General features: G+C 40.1%; 2 protein-coding genes across 3 annotated transcripts in view; one reads left to right on the top strand and one right to left on the bottom strand.

The window, feature by feature from the left end:
* ferry3 (FERRY endosomal RAB5 effector complex subunit 3) overlaps positions 1-6,049 on the bottom strand; it is a 19,879-nt gene extending 13,830 nt beyond the window's left edge. The window contains exons 1-6 of the mRNA XM_010780684.1: positions 5,968-6,049; positions 5,087-5,277; positions 4,189-4,334; positions 2,509-2,690; positions 2,218-2,317; positions 1,964-2,085 (exon numbers count right to left, since the gene is read on the bottom strand). Coding sequence (XP_010778986.1) covers positions 1,964-2,085; positions 2,218-2,317; positions 2,509-2,690; positions 4,189-4,334; positions 5,087-5,277; positions 5,968-5,975 — 749 coding nt within the window. The 5' untranslated portion in view covers positions 5,976-6,049. The remainder of the gene's footprint in view (positions 1-1,963; positions 2,086-2,217; positions 2,318-2,508; positions 2,691-4,188; positions 4,335-5,086; positions 5,278-5,967) is intronic.
* A 1,686-nt stretch (positions 6,050-7,735) lies between these two features.
* On the top strand, positions 7,736-18,358 carry e2f4 (E2F transcription factor 4). 2 transcript variants are annotated; one of them, XM_010780680.1, is made up of 11 exons: positions 7,736-8,160; positions 9,707-9,816; positions 10,201-10,362; positions 12,282-12,325; positions 12,432-12,496; positions 12,581-12,769; positions 13,044-13,116; positions 13,291-13,434; positions 16,040-16,087; positions 16,201-16,245; positions 16,463-18,358. In XM_010780680.1, exons 1-11 carry the CDS (start codon positions 7,996-7,998, stop codon positions 16,576-16,578), a joined length of 1,161 nt encoding a protein of 386 aa, XP_010778982.1. In that variant the 5' UTR covers positions 7,736-7,995; the 3' UTR covers positions 16,579-18,358. The 2 variants fall into 2 exon arrangements, with proteins under 2 accessions (XP_010778982.1, XP_010778980.1); XM_010780678.1 differs by having other exon boundaries at positions 13,288-13,434.
* Positions 18,359-18,865: the final 507 nt, after the last annotated feature.

Genomic DNA, 18,865 nt, shown 5'->3' with positions numbered 1-18,865 from the left:
CACCCACACACAAAAGAGACCTGCAGTCAGGGGCGGACTGGGACTACAAATCAGCCCGGAACTCCTCGACCGGCCCACTTCGGTACCGCCGGCCCACCGCGGTACCACAAGTAAATACCGTTAGTAAATTGTCGACGGGGGTGCTAGTGACTTACCGCAGAGGTAGACATTAAGGGTAAAATGCCACGGTAGAATTGTATTATCACTGGCCCAACCATTGTAACCACTGGCCAGATGGTGATCAGTTTGCAACTCCACCCCTCTCTTTACCTGAGTGTCCAAAACATACGGCCTCAGGTCCGATGATACGATAACGAAATCGATCATGGACCTTCTGCCTAGGGTGCTCTGGTACAACGTACACTTATGAGCATCGTTATGTTCGAACATGGTGTTTGTTATGGCCAATCCATGACTAGCACAGAAGTCCAGTAACAAACCACCACTCCGGTTCAGATCAGGGGGGCCGTTCCTCCCAATCACACCCCTCCAAGTGTCTTCATCATTGCCCACATGTGCGTTGAAGTCTCCCAGCAAGATTAAAGAGTCCCCTTCAGGAGCTCCATACAGGACTCTTTCCAGGGTCTCCAAGAAGGCCGTATACTCTGAACTGCTGTTTGGTGCATAACCACACACAACAGTCAGAGTTTTCCCCACCATAACCCGCAGGCGTAGGGAGGCGACCCTCTCGTCCACTGGGGTAAACTCCAACAACGAAGCACCCAACCGGGGACTTGTGAGTATAAAAATGTTATTAAAAAGGCATGTACACCATAACAAATGACTATTGAGGTCTATTGTCAGGAATGTTAGTGTTATATCAAATAGTGAATTCTACTGCAGCAGAATGTTGCACGTCTGCACAGTGTTATATGTTCACCGCTCAGTGTCAGTAAATATTGTGCAGTTAGTATTGGACTACAAGCCTGTACAGGTAGAGTTATTTAAAGCATAAATGAGTCGGTTGGGTTCTGGATGTGTGGTTACAGCAATTGTGCTTGGTTGGCGTGGCCTAGGCCTGGTGGTGGGGCCCAATGTGATATATTTTCATGGGGCCCAAAATCCCTGGCGGCGCCCCTGCACACACCTACAGCTCCTAAAGCATAATCAGGCTGCAGCCGTTGTGTATTTATTATGTGAAGCACTAAATGGTCTTAGAAAAATATCGACTCTTTGTTTGTATATATAATATAATAAACTACAGCATACAAATACAGTGAGTAATGTAGGCCTGTTATACTGAGTGATATATATTTTTACACACTGCTCTGCTTTCTGCACAGACCTCACAGCTGTTCTCACTGTAAACATCGCGTTGCAGTTACTAAAATAATATCCAGGGGATGCATGCAGAGCTGTCATTGGCTGAGATAAATCCGGCCGTGCGTCACGCCTCCACCGTTCCCGGAAATAAAAGATATCATAAACCTGTTAATGTACGCATTCAAACACTTTTTCTTTTACCAGCTGTAATCACCTTGCAGATGCAGCTATGTGGCTTTTATCCTGGATAAAGTGTTTAAGTCATGGATGTTTAACTTCTTCATATTTGTCTAATATTATAGTTGACTTTTCATTCAGGAAGTATGACGCTGCGCTGTCTGTACGCTTCTCCATGTTTGTATTTGGTCGAATGCTCCAGATACCACCCCTTTCATGTGAACGCGCACCTAACTAGATAGGACACGGCTGGCTTGAGCGAACGAGTTGATAGCCAGCGTTGTAGGACAGTTTAGCGAGAGCAGCTTTGTTTTGGATTAAGTCAACCGGATAACTCAAAACATATCCAGGATAGGTTGAACTAGATTCGTAGTATACCCTCCTGCTTTCCCCCAAGATTTAATAGAGCAAAGGAAATAACTGACTCTGTTAAGCTGCAGGTGGGTGTAAAGTAGATGTGCATACACATGATCCTGTTAAAAGACTGTTTGTGTGAGTGTGAACACAAACACTAATAACTCACGTGATCTGGCTGCTGTTGGACTTCTGCAGATCCTGGTGCAGACTGATGACCCACTGCTGGTACTCGTGCTTCTGAATGCCTGTCACCTGCTTCAGCTCACTGGCCCACTTGTTCTCCAAGACCTGTTTAAAGAAGTCAAACACTGAGGAACTTCATATTTTGACTAAACAGGCCCAGGTGAATTGAGAAATGGACAAATGTCTTCGGAGAAATTAGAAACGTGTTGTGAGATCGAGGTGCACCTGCTTTTTTACCTGTTGTGCATCAAAATGTTGAGAGGCCACTGCATTTACATCATGGTCACTCAATGTATTCCCCAGCTCGTGCATCACTTTGTCCATCTCAGATGCTTGCCTGACAGACACAACAATTATCACAGATTTCAACATAATAATAAAGAATTCAGCATCAAAATCCTCATTTACAGTGCCTTACAATATTTATTATATATTTACCCCCTTTGCTATGATGCCTCTTAACTAAATCTGGTGCAACGAACTCTATCCAGAGGTCACATAGTTAAATGATAGTTCCCTAATACCAACCTCTCTTGGAGCTTCTTTAGCTCCATGTCTCTCTCACTGATGAGCTCGGAGATGCTAACAAAGTAGTTGTGCTCCAGGTTGAGGAGGGTATCTGAGGCAGGGGAGTGGATCAGCTCGTGGTAAACATCGGCAAAGTCCTCGTCCCAGCTGGGCTCCTCGGGACGAGCGTGTTCCAGCGTAGTCTGGAAGCGTCATAAAATAAATAAACAAAATGGTCAAACAGAAAAATCAACTGAAATAATTCAATAAAAACTGAATTTAATTAAAACTGTTTTGGGTAATGATCTGCTGCACCAAAGTGACTAGCAATATTTTCATTTTTTCCAGAATAAAGTGCAAAAAACAACATCCTATGTGACCACAGCAAGATATAAACGAAGGGCAACACATGCTATATGTTCAGCTCTGGTCAATAAACAACCCACCCATAATTAGTAATGCAGATCAGTATTAGAATGTGAAACCTTCTATTAATACAGGCTCAGGAATCCTCAGGCCACAAGCACGGCGGACGCTGGAAAGCTTCCATGTGTATTTCTGTGTGACTGCAGTGAAATGCAAATGCATAGTCAGGCCTTAAATTAATGTCTGAGTGCAGTGGAGCGGGGGAGATTTCACAACACGTGCTGAGGCAGCCTTGTCTTTTTTTAAATGCCCGGTCAAGTGACAGCAGAGTTCAGACTCCTGAACTTTGAAGGATCAACACAGAAAACCGTATTGCCCTTTCTAAAATAAGAAATAAGAGGCGTTCACTCTCAGTGTTTGCATAGGTGAGAAAACAATACTTAATATTAATTAGAAATCCACTTTTGAGTGTCACTAGAGTATTTTTTATTGATCCTTATTTGAAAGTGTTGACCCTACTCTTAAATGATGTGTAGGACGCCACCACATAATGGATCTCTGGGAAGAACTCATTAATAATTAATTTGCAGATGCACTGTACCACTCATTTAAATTGCATTATTGATGCGTCCCCAAAGCAGGAGCATTCGAGGACACTTCCTAAACATCTCTGCAATACTACAGAAACGTAGAGTAGTGGATATTCGAGCAGGGTAAGTCCAGCAGCATCTGAGATTACCACCGACCAAGAATAAAACATGCTGTCCACATTATTAATAGACATGCATGTATTTCATATAAATATCTTCCTTGAGTTTTTTAAGCGTTTTCTGTCATCACAAACTGAAATGATCGTCCAGGAGAGGAAATATAGAGAGGTTAGGATAACACGTAGAGTTATTTAAGATCTTAATATCCATGTTATATTATCTTTTTGAAATAGACTGTTATTTTAGCTGAATATTTGAATGTAAGATGTAGAGGTTGTTGTTGAGTCACAGAGGCTCTGTGAGGGTGATCCATCTCATTAGTTGTGTTTATGGCCTTGTTCTCAAATCGAATATTATTTTACTAATACAATTCAATATGTGTAGTCTACAACAGCCACAACATGGTGTAAAGCCAGAGTCAATAAACACAACTAACTAAAAAACTGATTTTCATCTTTAACAACAGGCAACATTTTCAGTCGCAAATGTAAAATAAATCCCAAAAGTGATCAAAACAGTGAATTTGTCAATAGCTGCCCATAATTATACTGTAAATACATTCATACTGATACAACCCAGTTTGCTTATGGTTAAGAAACTGATGTGTATTTGTTTTGATGCAAACCTCCACATAAGACCTGGTCCATGCGTTGGTCAGCTGGTTTATATCCACGTCTCCTGCTGTGAGTCTCTGCAGCGCCAGCTCTGCCTCTCTGTCATAATCCAGGATGGTCTCCTTCTCAACGAAGCTGGAAAGGGAGCTTTTTAGATCTGCAGAAAGAGATGCATACAAATAATGTCAAAAAATAAATAAAATTATCATTGGCTATATCTATTCCATTTCAAACTAACAGCATGAATGCTGACAGTACCAACTCTTTCTCCAGTCATATTCTTTGAATACTTTCATTTCAGCAACCAAATATGATGTTACTTGTCCAACAGGGTACATTTTAGTAGACATACTTGTGGAGGCTGGGGGCTGTTTAAGAATATTTGGCAATTTAGCTGTTATATTTACAGATAAAGGATATTAAATTAAAAACATACATATGTATGATATGCAGCATTGAAATGTTGACAACAACAACTTTAAAGGAGTGTGATACATGTTGGCACCGGTGCCACCACTGGTTTTATTAATGGCAGCTAAACCAATCGGAAAAAAGTAATAAATGTGTAAAGACATTTTTTGGGATGTGTTGAAGTGCTGCATGCCAAATGATCTTTCTCACAGCCATTGGCAGTTGTGTGGTCTGTTATTTTCGATAGCTTTATTGATTTTGTAAGTGCATTGCTGGTAACCAAGACTAGTGAAACGTTGGTGTTCTCATAATTAATTACAATATTTTAAGTGTATTATTTTGCTTTGCATGTGGCCTATATGGACGGAATACAATTATAGATCCATTAGAAAGGGGTCTGCAAATCCCTGTTAATATCAACTGCACCTGCAATCTGGATAAAAATGAAATACAAAAGTCCTCCATCAAGTGTTCTATAACCAAGAGCGGCAATCTCACCGGTTTCTATGTAGCAGGGTATGTTATGCAGCAGCATCAGGCGTCCATGGAGGTCACTGATGATCTCTTGAACAGGAAACTGCAGAGGAACTTTGAGGACACAGTTGTGTTGCCCTGCCCTGAACTCAAACACAAACTCCTTTTCGTTAGTACTGCTGGCTTTGCCTTTGTTCTTCTTCATGGTCGCGCAGCTGTGGGTCCGGGGTGGGCATTTTGAGGAAGAAGAAGAAGAAGCAAAAAAAGAAAGAAGTTGAAAAGGGAAGGAGAAGGAAGACAATGAAAATGAATACGGTCTTTAAAAAACAGGGTGTCTTTAATGCACAAAGCACAATGAGCACCGACCTGGGCTGGCCAGTTAAAACCACATATTGCCTGAAGCTAACCTTATTACCTAATGATCGTTGACATCTTCATTTATATATCTACAGTACGTGGGATAGGACTGAACAGTTTTCTTTAATTTCTTGCATGAGAATGCCCATTTTTTGAAATAATTAAATAATGAATAATTAAATGTCTGAGAGTCTAATGGTATATAAAAAAGGGAAGTCTTCAAATATGTGAAATGGAAATAAGCAAAGGAAACCACCTGACCCCAAACAGTACACGCACCACAGTTAGACTACTTATTTATGAATAGCTTGTTTGACTCTAAGTGGCAAAAGACAAGGGTTTTAAAGTTTTTTAAATCAATATGTTTAATTCCCAATCATTGACAGCTGTTGTTGTTGTTGTTATTGTAGCTCTATGCTAGCTAGCAGTGTAGCTAACGTTTAGGTACGAAGCTACAAAAGAAGCAGTGTGTCGTGGACATGTCAGGCTGAGCAACGCTGTTTGCTTTGTTTTGGTGAAAATGTACATCTTATATCAGGAATATTTACCTGGGCATGAATGAATATGATGTTTCCGGCTGCAGAGAAGGAGGCTCTCCTGTTTGGTTTAGTCAGCTGACAGCTGTGCTGTAACCGTAGCGTTGTGGAGGAGCACTTTCGCGACATGAGCTGCATGGGCTTAATATGTTTTTATTTATTATTTATCAGCACTGCTATGTTTGAAATTGAAAGGTTAATAATTTGGATAATTCCATTTGTTTGTTGGGGTTGTTTTCTTTCACGTACAAAGCAGATTTCTAGAGCCACGAATCTGACGACCCTGAAACTTAATTTACCCGAGCGTTTCTCCTTTGACGTGGCTGCCCCCTGCTGTACAAACATGATACAGCCAGTATCGTCTTGATCAAAGAATAAAGAGTTTCAAGGCTTTATTGTCATGTGCACATTAGCTACAGTGTAGATATGGCAATGAAAAAAGTCACAGGCTCCTCCAACAGTGCAACATAAGAGATAAGATCTTACGTTTTAAAGACTGTGCAAGTATACGAAAAGTATTATTACAATCTCAAATAATAACACATAACTATGATTTATAAATCATAATTCTGAACAATATTTAATTTTTAATATTGTGTGACCTGATCAGTTTATTAGTACTGTCATTCTTTTTTACATAGCCCACTCAAGGATAAGCTATTATAAAACAATACATTGATGTAATTTAAAAGCATTTAATTCCACTGAATCCATGTTTGTCACTGAGGGTTGAATTTCAAGGCTTATTTTGCTGTCCTTTAAAAAGATGGAAAAAAATGTACCATAGCATTTATTTTGTATATATAGTATACATAATACAAAATGTTAAACTAAAGAAAACATACATCAACATTTTAACAATTATAAGAACTATACAAAATTACGGTGGGAAATGATGTATGCATATAGGTAACACCTGTCTATAGTTCAATGTAGTACTGTAAAAAATAACATCAATGACAATAATAACAGTAATAGAGTAAGCAGTTTGAGTGTGTAAACTTCTAATAAAATGAAGAACATGGTGAGAACAAAATAATCTGTTTCATGCACCTTACAACAAGAGCCATTCAGCACCTAAGGGTTAGCCAGATTTATAAAATAAATTCTAACACTATTCATGAACTAATAACTGCTTAATTATTAATTAATACAGGATGTGTGGTATTTCAGCACTATCTACATTATAGTACGGTTATATAATTATTAGGGAAGCATCCTTAAAGGTTAATTAATTAATCATTCGTTCCTCAGCTGTTTATCAATAAGCTGATCATAAATTTCTTAATAGCATTTGATAACACATTAAGCTATTGACGTATGGTTGTCCAGCAGTTAGTTTTGAAAGTAATCTGACCCAAATCCCCCACCCTGTTTCCGTGTTTGAAATGTGACTTGTGAATCAGTCAAAAATAAGGCTTTTTCAACTATATTGTATTGGATATGTCCGGAGTTTGTTATTGGTCATGTGTGCGCGTGTCTGTATTGTGCATGATCGCGTTCATGCTCATGCACGCGTGCGTATGTTTTATTCAAGTTTGAGTAGGTAAGGGGTCGTCAAAAAGTAACACTCCTTCATTCATCCGGATAACTCTTCTCTTTAATCTAAAATAAAAATCCCACCTAATCTTTGCTGTTCACATTGAATACATTGCTGTATTAGAAAATGTTTTTTGAAGTAGATACGTTTTTATAAATATTCTTTTGAAGTGGTGTGAGTATTTGCATTTATATATACAGTCCATGGTATTTGCACACGCTCCCTGTGACGACTGAACCGTCCCTTCATACCTCGCGTGGCCAACGGCTCTTCTCCACCGACCGCTCGTTCATTGAATTACTGTTTTCAGCCTGTTCAGCGCGATTTACTGCAATAATCTGGAACCAACCAGGCCGGACTAGCTCATTTAACATCTGTTGTTTTGCACCCACTTTTCCGGCCTTCTTTTCGTCTGACTGCTGCGTTGAGGCTTGCTTTCCTGGTCTCGCTGGCTGGGTTTGGTCGGGGAGGCAGGGGAAGTACGAAGCTGCTCCCGAGCTATGATGGAGCTAGAGTCGGCCAGTGGCAGAGGCGAGCTTGGGGCTGTGGGGGACTCGCTGCAGCCACAGACTCCCAGCAGGCACGAGAAGAGCCTGGGACTCCTCACCACTAAGTTTGTGACTTTACTACAGGAGGCGAAGGACGGAGTGCTGGATCTGAAAGCGGTGAGCATTCAGTAGAGTCTTTGTTGTTAGCTAGCACATGTCATTTTGAGCCTGCCTGCTGTCGTTAGTTTACATGCACTTTCGCTAGCCTGCCTGTTAGCCTAGCCTAGCTGTGTGACAAGCTAATTTGATTGGGTGATACCACTTTGCTAGTGTTTATAGTTTTAAAACACCTCTAACACGTTATTAACCTACTCTAAAATGCGCTGTCGTGGCATTTGGTCTTTCTGGAAGTGAGGTTACAAAGTGAACTTTGAGAACAGGTCAACTTCTCAGACTCTGCCCCCTGGAGATTCAGAGTTTAAAAAGTGGGTCAGCTTTTGTCGTTCCTTTCTAAGCAAACGCTTATGCATCTTCACACATGAACAACCTTTTTTCCTGATTGATAACGTCTTTGTCACTTAACGACATCCATTCAATGCGCTAGTTTCCGGTATGTAATCCAAAAGCATATATTTTAACCACAATGAATTAGCTTTGTAATTAAATTCACATATCCATTAACCTACGTTAGCTATGTTTTTCACAGTCAAGGATATTTTTAATTAACCTTCCCAGGAAATGATCACCCTTCCTGCTGAGCAGCATGTGGTGAGAGTCTATAAAGTTACTTATATAAGTAGTTTGTGTGTGTGTAAACTTCTAATAAGATGAAGTTGTTAAGAGAAGTGGATCTGTTTCTGGCAATGTTCAGCAAATATCACTCGGCACAACATGGGGTTACTCTGATGGCAGACTTATACAAAATGCTAACCCTTGTCCTCCTGCAATATAAATAAAAACATTTAGAAAACCAACTGCCAGCCATGTTTTTCTCAACTGAATCCAGTAAACCAGATGGCAGCTTGACCAGCCAAGCATGACTTGTTACAGTGACCTCACTGACACTCATGTTGTCCCTCTGCTTTGTCTTTCACTCTTTCACTTTCACCTGCCCATAACAATTCAATTCAAATCAGCCTCTCCTCAATGAAACAGAATAATTGACAGGTAAATAAAAGGCTTGGAAATATGGCCAAAATCTTATATCCCAATCATTTTGTACCTCAAAAACTATATGAATCATGATATAGCATTTTTGTATTGGTTATTAAACAAATAAATAGTCTAACTCTAAACTAAATAAGCACATGGTACATTTTATTTTTGTATTCTCCCGTGGGACTTGCATAGTTAACCAACAAAAACTAGTATTTACTTTCCAAAAATGGAAACGTTGCTCGGTCTAAAGTCTATGTCTTGACATTGATGGATACATTGAAAAGGCATTAGGGAAGATGTCTGGGTCTATATCCTCTGGTGAAAAAGCCTGCACTTATCTGCACCAGCCATATGGTTATCATTAGTTTCTTAAACAGCAAGAGGTTGGGCTGAGGAGGAAGTTGAAATGACAGTTATACTGTTCCATGTGCGGCTCCAGGGCATTGCACCCACCGGCACAGATACAGTGGTCTCTCTCTGTCTGTGTCTTTAGATATGAGCCCACTAAATGATATACTGCCAGTAATCTTCACTGTTGTTGTAATTGCTTTTGTCCTGCCTTCAGGCTGCAGACACCTTGGCTGTGCGACAGAAACGACGAATCTATGATATCACTAATGTGTTGGAAGGAATTGGATTGATCGAGAAGAAGTCCAAGAACAGCATCCAATGGAAGTAAGTGTTCAGTCAATATTTTATATATCTGAGAATCGCAAGAAAGTGGTTGATGTCACGTTATCCTTGTGTGCACTTGTGTTCGCCTGTGTTGATGTGTGAACAACTGACTCTGACTCAGTGACTGTATTTCTCTAGTTGTAACAGTAGATACATTAATGTTGAGGAGGGTGTGTAGCTATATGAAAATAATCAGAATCTAATTCTTATTTTTTCATTATAGAACTGACCATAGGCTATGCATGTTGTATTTGTCACTTTTCTTGCAAGCTCTTCTCACGGGTGATCTTTTCATAACAACGCTACTACTAAATAAACATGAATTAAAAAAGATGTTGCATGCTCATGGTCCTGCGAAGCTTACTGTTTGTCTGTGTGTTCCAGGGGCGTAGGTCCAGGATGTAACACCAGAGAGATAGCCGACAAGCTGATCGATCTGAAGGCCGAGTTAGATGACCTGGCTCTGAGGGAGAATGAGCTGGACCAGCAGAGAGTCTGGGTCCAACAGAGCATCAAGAACGTGACAGACGACTCTAACAACAGCCCATATCCTTTTTCAATTCAAGATTCAAAGGTTTATTGTCATAACATCTACAAAACTATGGGGAATTATATAATGTAATCCTTTACTGTTCAGTGTGTTTGTTTAAAACTAGAAAGGTTTTTTTAAAGAGGCATCCAATGGTCAGTGCTGGTCCATCGACCAAAAGTTAATATGGTGGAAACATAATCACCAACTGATGGTCCTAGAAAGATTGTTGGGGGAAATGGTGCTCATCCAAGCCCAGGCCATCCATTCTGATATTGAGTGGGTGTTTTTCTCAGACGTGATAACCCAAGAAGATGTTAATGAGCTGTTTTCACAACTTACAGACAGGGAATTGTAAAGTAGAAAAGATAAAGATCAATAGAGTTTCCAAGGATTATATAAAGAATAAATGAAAAATCTCTACAAAAGACCAATACACTACAAAAACAGAAACGTATCGACATAGGTAATATACATCAAAAAGACTTCAAATGTATTCAGTCTTGTATGAACATGTTTGATTTGGGGGCTGGACATCACATCCTCTAGGGGGGTAAGATTTTTTTGAACATTTGAAAGTAAAATGCTTCAATCTGGTGCACTTTGAGCGCTCAATTACTAGAGACCTGATCTAGGGGGTACAACTCTAAAATACCCATATGAAAAAGATCGGTTTACATTTTAATAATCAAATAAGTATGTGAACATAACCAATAACCTACCATAGCCAATTACAAATAAATGTAACTTCATTTATTTTTGTTGTTCATTCATATCTTATTTTACCTAGTTAACATTTATTTATTTATGCATATTTTTTTATCACCAGTTTTAAACGATATTTTTTGTTTACTGTCCTATAGTATACATTGGAATGATTTCAAACCTGTTTTATCCCAATAATTATAAAGGAGTGCCTTGGAAATATGTGTTTACATAAATTGTGATCAAAAGGTTTGAGGCCCTCTGAGATAACTTAGACTAAAGTGAACTAACTAAACACTCCTTTGAGTCCTTTACCTCACTGAGCCTCTCAGCCTCCACCCATGTTGTGGAAACATCTTTTTCTTATATCCGTTAGAGCAACTAGCACCAGATGCTAATAACAACAGCGCCGGTACCGGTGCGCCCTCTCCCTCTCTCCCTCGCTCGCTCCCTCGCACTTTGGCTGTGAGCGCCTGATAAGCCAACATCCCCCACTTTCATCACTTACAGCGCCCATCGTACAGGGCAAATGAAACGTGTCACCGGGGTGAAAAGGGTGTTACATTTACTTAATTATGAATGTTGTTACATCAAGGCCGAAAATTAGGATGAGCCCCAACGGTCACAAATGTTTTTTTCCCTCCCAGAGCTACCAGCGCAGCGCCCCCCCAGATCTGGCGCCCTAGGCGACCGCCTATGTCGCCTATGCCAAAAACTGGCCCTGCCTACAGATAAACAGTTTATTTCCCCTTTTTATGTGTGACTATATCAGTACAGTTGTGTAAGCCTATTGAACTACTGTAACCTTTAACGATTTTTGGAAAAAATTGAATCAATTTGTAGGCTCCTAAATGTTGCTCAGACTTAAGACTGAAGAACAAGGACTACAGTGAATAACTTTTTTTGCTACCTTTTGCAAACATGCATCATGAATCAGTTACAAATATTTATCCTGATAAGCTTCATAAAAAACACTGATGCAAGCATGTGACTCTGGCATAGAGCATCATCAGACACAATGACTCAAGCCGTGACACATATTAAAGAGGCCCTGTTATGCTTTTTTGGGTTTTCCCTTTCCTGTAGTGTGTTTTATATAGGGTTGTGTTCATGTAAATGGCCTGCAGACACTAATCACCCTCAATGTATATTTGTATCATTCATGTGTAATGCCAGCAAGCATATTGCTGAGATGATCATTATTGGAGTTGGACCCTTAACCCCTTCATACTATGGCGTATATAAAACATGATGACCTCTGCGGAGCCTTCAAAGGTAATTATTTCAGATGCTCAGTCATTATAGACAGTGTTCTCTTTCTGTGACCCACATTGACAGTCTCAAACACAGCTTCCCTCACCTGCCTGTCCTTCTTCCTCAGGTGACACACTCCTAGCGATCCGTGCTCCCATCGGCACACAGCTGGAGGTCCCCATCCCAGAATCGGTAAGTGATGAGCTTGCTTTTTCTGAGCTCCATAGCTCCAGCTACTGCTTCATCTCATGTCTTGGTTTCTGTGTTCTGGTCCAGATCCTCAACGGACAAAAGAAATACCAGATCCGTCTCAAGAGCTCATCAGGTCCCATCGAGGTCCTGCTGGTCAATAAGGACCCCTCCAGTGCCTCTCCCGTTGTTTTGCCCGTCCCTCCTCCAGATGACATCCTTCAAGGCCTCCCAGCGCCGACACCTACCTCTCAGACGCCCACTGCTGCCCCCCAGGTCCACACTAATCTCCATTCAATAACTATATTTGTACATTGAACCGTTGACTATCAAAGTCTGGATGTTCAGATGTCTGCCTTTATTGAAACGCTAAAGAGGAGTAGAAATAGACCCAAGGCAGCAGCATTTTGAAGTTATGTTTAAGTTAGTGTTCATAAATGCTTTATCACTTTGGGACACTGAATGAAACGCTGACTTCTGCTTTTTATTTTCTTCATCATGCAATTTAATGACGTTCTTTTGTTTTGTTCCTTCATCTTTCCACCATCAGGTCTCTAAAGCAGCCTCTATAAAACCTGCTCCACTGTCGTTTACAGCATCCAACCAGACAGCCTCAGTGACGGGTAACAATGATCTTCTTTTTTACTCCAGGAATTGGACTTTCCTAATGCAAAGAAAACAAATAAAAAAATATCCACAGTCCTTTTGCTGTTGAATTTCCCACTGCACCTTTCTGCTGTAGTAATAAAGTGAAAAGAACCAGAATGATCTTATTCCCATTTGTTTCCTTTCAGAAGTGACGAGCACCACGCCACTTACGCCAACAACAGACACCCCCGCTACATTAACTCAGCAGCTCCAGTCTTCTGCCTCTTTGGACGGATCTGTGTCAGCTTCTGCCTCGTCACTGTTTGAACCTATTAAGTCAGATCCCTCTGAATGTGAGTTTTACTTTTTTCTGAAATTTTTATCTGAAATGTCTAAAGTAGAAATGTCTTGAGGCCAGGATGATGATAATGATGATTAATATGTTAGCTTGACCTGTTTAAAACCATTTCACTTTTTGAAATTCATTTTGGCAAGGAGTTGAGCTTCTTTTCTTTGAAGTTCAACCTCAGCTCCTATAATGCGTTTATATAGAACCGTGTAGCCAAAATCTAGATGCTCACACTGTTGAGGCTTAAAAATGTCTCAATTGAAACTACTATTTTCGATCCCACAACTATTGCCTCGTAAAATAATGCATTTTTATAAAAACAGGCTTTCAATCTACAGCCCTCCTTTTGTAAAGGTTTTAATATTGAGACATATTCTAAGGTTCGCCCTCTGAGGCAAATGAATGCTATTTTCCCGGGGTTATTGCTGCAGTGTTGGATCAGGGTGTCCGCGGGGTCTTAAAAAGTATTAAAAGTTGATAAATCAATTTAGCGAAAATTAAGGCTATTAAAAAGTACTAAAAAAGTATTAAACGGCATTTTCCAAGGTATTAAGAAGTCCCACAGCAACGACAACATGAAACACCCTTTAATTTACTGAAACGACATGTCGGGGAAACCCCCTCGAGGCGGCCCCATGCATAGCGCGCCGTAAAATGCTGCTTCTTATTTTAAGTTTTGTTGCCTTGCTCCGCTCTGTGGGGGGGGGGGGGGACTAAACGACTACGGTAACGGGTCCCAAGGTGGGTAGACCGGCATACGCAACGCTCTGGGGGTCCAACGGCTCCGCGTGTAAGCCCTATATGATCATTTTCTGATAACGATGAAATAGCCCGCCTCCCTCTCCCCACGTCTCCTGCTGCTGCTGGGCTGTCAGAAGAGGGGGAGGAAAAGAGAGGCAGGCACAGTTTATTAAATATTATTATATTATTATACAGAGAACAGAGTCGTTATCAATTTGTTTTAAAGCTCAATAAATAACAAAGAAGACCTCTGANGTCTGCTGCTGGGCTGTCAGAAGAGGGGGAGGAAAAGAGGCAGGCACTGTTTATTAAATATTATTATATTATTATACAGAGAACAGAGTCGTTATCAATTTGTTTTAAAGCTCAATAAATAACAAAGAAGACCTCTGACCGGCACTTTTCTAATTTTGTACGGAAGATTTAAACTTTAACGGACATGTTGACCGGCGGAACATTTTTTTAACGGAAACTCTGCCGCACGGTCCCCTCGTTCCTTGGAAGAGGCGGAGAGGTGGGTGTTTTTCATCTGCTGGTGGACTACCTGAGAGATATACAGCAGGAGAACACGCCGTCCACCGCGGAGAATAAACAGAAGGGCAACCATGGCAACCATGCTCCGGGGTCTTCTTCGCTGCTTTTGGTGTATTTTGTGGCGGCAGCAGCGCCACTTACAGGCCTGGCATATGTACTACATAGTTTCCAGCATTTCCAGCGGTCTAGTGTGAACGGACACGTTAATGAATCGAATGCGTGTGAACGGAAGACTTTTTTGCGTTTGCGTATGTTTTTTAACGTATGCGTCCTCGTGGGGCCGGGGTCTAAACTATATCCGGTCACAGAGATCTGCTATTTTAAAGTAAAGTCAACACATATCGACCTTAATATAGTCTATATTAAGAACGAGAAAAGTCTTAACATATATATTGTTTTTTGTAAACATATGACAAATGTGTGAGGGTGATGACGTCAGAGCATCGTCCTATGTGCCAGGGCTTAGCCCCGGACAGCCCCAGCCCAATTTAACCCCTGGGTATTTGTGAGGGAGCTCCTATATGGCATTACCCCGCTGAAGCTCACCAAAGTTTAACATATTTCATAGTTCAAAGTTTTTGTCAATTGTTTTGTTTATTGATCAAATACTGGTTTCTGAGGAGTTTTACTGGAATGAAAGAGCACAGAGTACAGAAGCAACAAAGCAGCATACTGCATCAAACCTGACCTTCACAGAGAGGTTGAAGTTCATGTGGAGAGGAGGCTTCAGTAGTCTGTCTGCACTCTGTTTAGTTGTGCTATCTTACAATCAATATAGTCAATGTGAGGTAAAGTGTGTCGCCAACGTAACCGGTTAGAACTCAAAGTTGCGATGAGGTCTTAAAATGTATGGAAAGGGTCTTAAAAAAGGTCTTAAAAGGTATTAAATTTGACCTCAGGATTTCTGCATATACCCTGTGGATACAATTCACCAACATTCATGTTGCTGATGGTCATTGACATATTTTATACTGTGAAGAAAAATCCCCCTCGAATTTAGTAAACAAAAACATTCAAATTCTGAGGGTTTTCAAAATGTTTGGTGTTAGGATCAGAACTGAAGTATGTTACAATATTTAACCTCTGTAAAAGTGGGCATTAATACTTAAACGCAAGTGTTTTTTTGACAGGGACATGTTTTGTATATGCATAAGGACAGCAGAGGAACCTTTTTAAGTGGGGCACAAGGGTTTATTTGTTATTTCTTGCTGTTCTGTATCTGTATGGTTTATTGCACATACTGTAGGCCGCTTGGGATAAAACCGTCAGCTAAATGTCATATTATAATTTAGTGACTGACTATGTAACTTAACTGTTTGTTGTTCTTCTTCTAGTGCTGGACTTTCCCAAAGAACTCTCAGATATGTTTGATCCAACAAAAGGTACACTCATCTTGATTATTATATTAATTACACATTTATGTCTCCCATTGACAATGTGCTAGTTGCCCGTTTACCTACCAGCTGATGGTCATTATTTTCTCCATCTCTGACAGAGATGATGAGTGGAGACCTTTTAGACGACTTGATGTCATCAGAAGGTGAGTTGCTTCACACACCATGTGACCAACTTTTTATTGTTCTTTTTTTGTTTTGCCCTCATAGAGGGACTTATATACACAGATACAAATTATATAGAAAATAATACAAAAAGAAAAGACACACACCATACCCTTCTAATAAAGTTGTACGACATGTCCGCTCCCCTAAGAGTGACTCCTGGAGGTCTCATCTTCTCTCTGTCTGTTTCGTCTGCAGTGTTCTCGCCACTTCTCCGTCTGTCCCCCCCGCCCAGCGACCACGACTACATTTACAACCTGGACGAGACAGAAGGGCTCTGCGACCTCTTCGACGTGCCCATCCTTAACCTCTGACCCCTAAAAAGCTTGTCAGAGTGGGAAACGGTTTCCCTAACTTGCTAATCTACCCTAGTGTGGCCCCTCGCTTACAGTGGAGGTGCGAAGAGGTGCAGGAAAGCCAATATGATGATAATAATGATGATGATGCTGATGATGATGCGCGTTCAAGGAAACCTCTGCACCGACACGATAAGCTGAGCTCAGTCAGACAGTAGCTCCTTGTACAGCCTCGTGAAGAAACACAGGCTAGAACAAAACATTTTACTTACTGCCTTCTCAAGGAAACAGTCAAAACAAATGACAAATATTTCTATTTTTAGATTGTTATGTATGACAAAAATGTCATGTTTGTATATCAGCTTTCCCATGTGCTTGTGAGTGACTGGAGTTTGCATACCTGTGCGTCTGTGTGTGCTTGAGTTTTGTATTGAATGCTCTCTTGTGAGATGTCTCCAGCAGAAAAAGAAAAACCCTTTTCCTGTCAGGTAAAGAGTCCCGGCAGACTAACAGAGCCGCTCACGCATGGCTCGAGTCCAAACACCGCTGGTTAAATATGCACTGTCCTCATGTACATAGAGAATATATATTTTGTATTACCAGCAGATCACAAGACTATTGTGTGATAATGAACTACATTTTCAACACTGGCAGAACAATAGTTTGCAAATAAACGAAGGTTCCAGACACAAATAATCATTCATGAAGTGCTTTGTTTTGAAATATGGGAATTTATCTTCATCAAACCTGTCACAGTTTAAAGTGTGTTTGTGAACCAGTTAGAGAAAGAGGACATTTATTAAGTGTAGTTACTGAGAGCCAAGGACCAAAATGATGCAGGGATTTTATGGGTAGTGCGCGGGGAGGGTTTAAGAAATGTACGTTTTTATAAATAAATACTTTTTAGAACGAGGAGTTTATTTAAATGAATGTCTCCTCCAACTGGTTCGATAGTGCCACTGCTACTACGACAGGTCTGGTTTTGCCTTGGACTTTTTAATCATTGCTTTGATAAATATGTAACATAACTGGAACACGTCATGAGAAAAGCTTCCCCCCCCCCTGCCAAAATGATTTCAATTATTATGTATATGAATACCATTGTACTCAGTTCATTTGTATGTAAAGGGTCATGTATGTATTTTTACTGATGCACTGAATATAGTACCGATGTCATGGAAAACACTCCTGTATTTTTCTTGTTTTTGTATATTTTGCAAAGATTAAATTGTTTTTTTTAATGTTTTCTCAGATTCTCTGAAAAGACACACTGCTTATCAGTCTACATTTTATTTTTCAAAGGCTTTCATTTTTCTCTGTGCATGGGACAGGTGAGTCCAGGATGCGTTATTCATATAAGTACAATATGGAGATTATTCATTTTTCTACAGTGCTTCTTTTTATGTAATATCCTCCTGTTTTGCCTTGGATGTGCATGAATGCACTATTTATATCCTTATCGCTTGTATAGAATAGCATTTATTTTTTATTCTGGATATCAATATTATAACTGCTACTAATTCAGGGCTACACTTCATAGCTTTTGAATTTCAAACACAAAACCTGTTGCTTAATCAAAGCATCCTGTGTCATTGTTGCACTTCACATCAAACATCTTATCTGGGCCGATCAGGAGCCAGTCATTGTGTTTGGACAGTGCCAGGGAGTTCAACAGTAGTTGAGTAGTAACAGCCTACTGGGGGCAATGGATTCTGTGTGAGACTCAATCCTACTATTGCCAAGCTAGATGCATCAAACGAAACAAAATAAAAACTCTTCTCTGGTATTCTTTTGTGAATTTTATAGTTTCCTTGGTTCCTTGTACACTCAACATAATGTCAGTTGTACACTTGAATGGCAGGTTACTATAGAACTATTTATAGAAGTCAGTGGTGTTAGCATCTGATCATAAAGGCTTTTTCTCCAATTGTGCTCATGCATTTATCAAATGAACGCAGTTTCCACATATTTATACACTCATGGTTAGCGATGAAGGTAGTGCACTTCTGAGATCTCCCTTAACATTGGTCAACAATGACAGTCAGTAATTTGTAAGGTATATGCTTCAAAGACTACATATTTTGAAAGCCTTGTCATGTTATGATGCATAGCAAACATACTCATAATATATTGGTTTGATGCCAAAATATAATTTATTTTTTAGTTAAGAAATGTGCATTTCCTTGCTGACCATCTTAGCTGGGAGTTTAGTTGCCCTTCCTCCGATCATTTACTGTCAGCTCCCTACAGTCAAATGTATATGATAACTACAAATACTTATATACAAAAAGGGCACATCACGTGC

The sequence above is a fragment of the Notothenia coriiceps genome, unplaced genomic scaffold (assembly GCF_000735185.1).
Source record: "Notothenia coriiceps isolate Sejong01 unplaced genomic scaffold, NC01 NC01_scaffold00022119, whole genome shotgun sequence".
Lineage (NCBI taxonomy): Eukaryota > Metazoa > Chordata > Actinopteri > Perciformes > Nototheniidae > Notothenia > Notothenia coriiceps.
This window is presented reverse-complemented; position numbering and strand designations above follow the sequence as displayed.

Bases quoted from the DNA above. Each gene is read 5' to 3' on its own strand.
- e2f4 (XM_010780678.1), top strand. From the start codon at position 7,996: ATGATGGAGCTAGAGTCGGCCAGTGGCAGAGGCGAGCTTGGGGCTGTG. The intron at 16,088-16,200 runs GTACACTCATCT...CATCTCTGACAG, and splicing joins TATGTTTGATCCAACAAAAG to AGATGATGAGTGGAGACCTT. The intron at 16,246-16,462 runs GTGAGTTGCTTC...TTTCGTCTGCAG, and splicing joins CGACTTGATGTCATCAGAAG to TGTTCTCGCCACTTCTCCGT.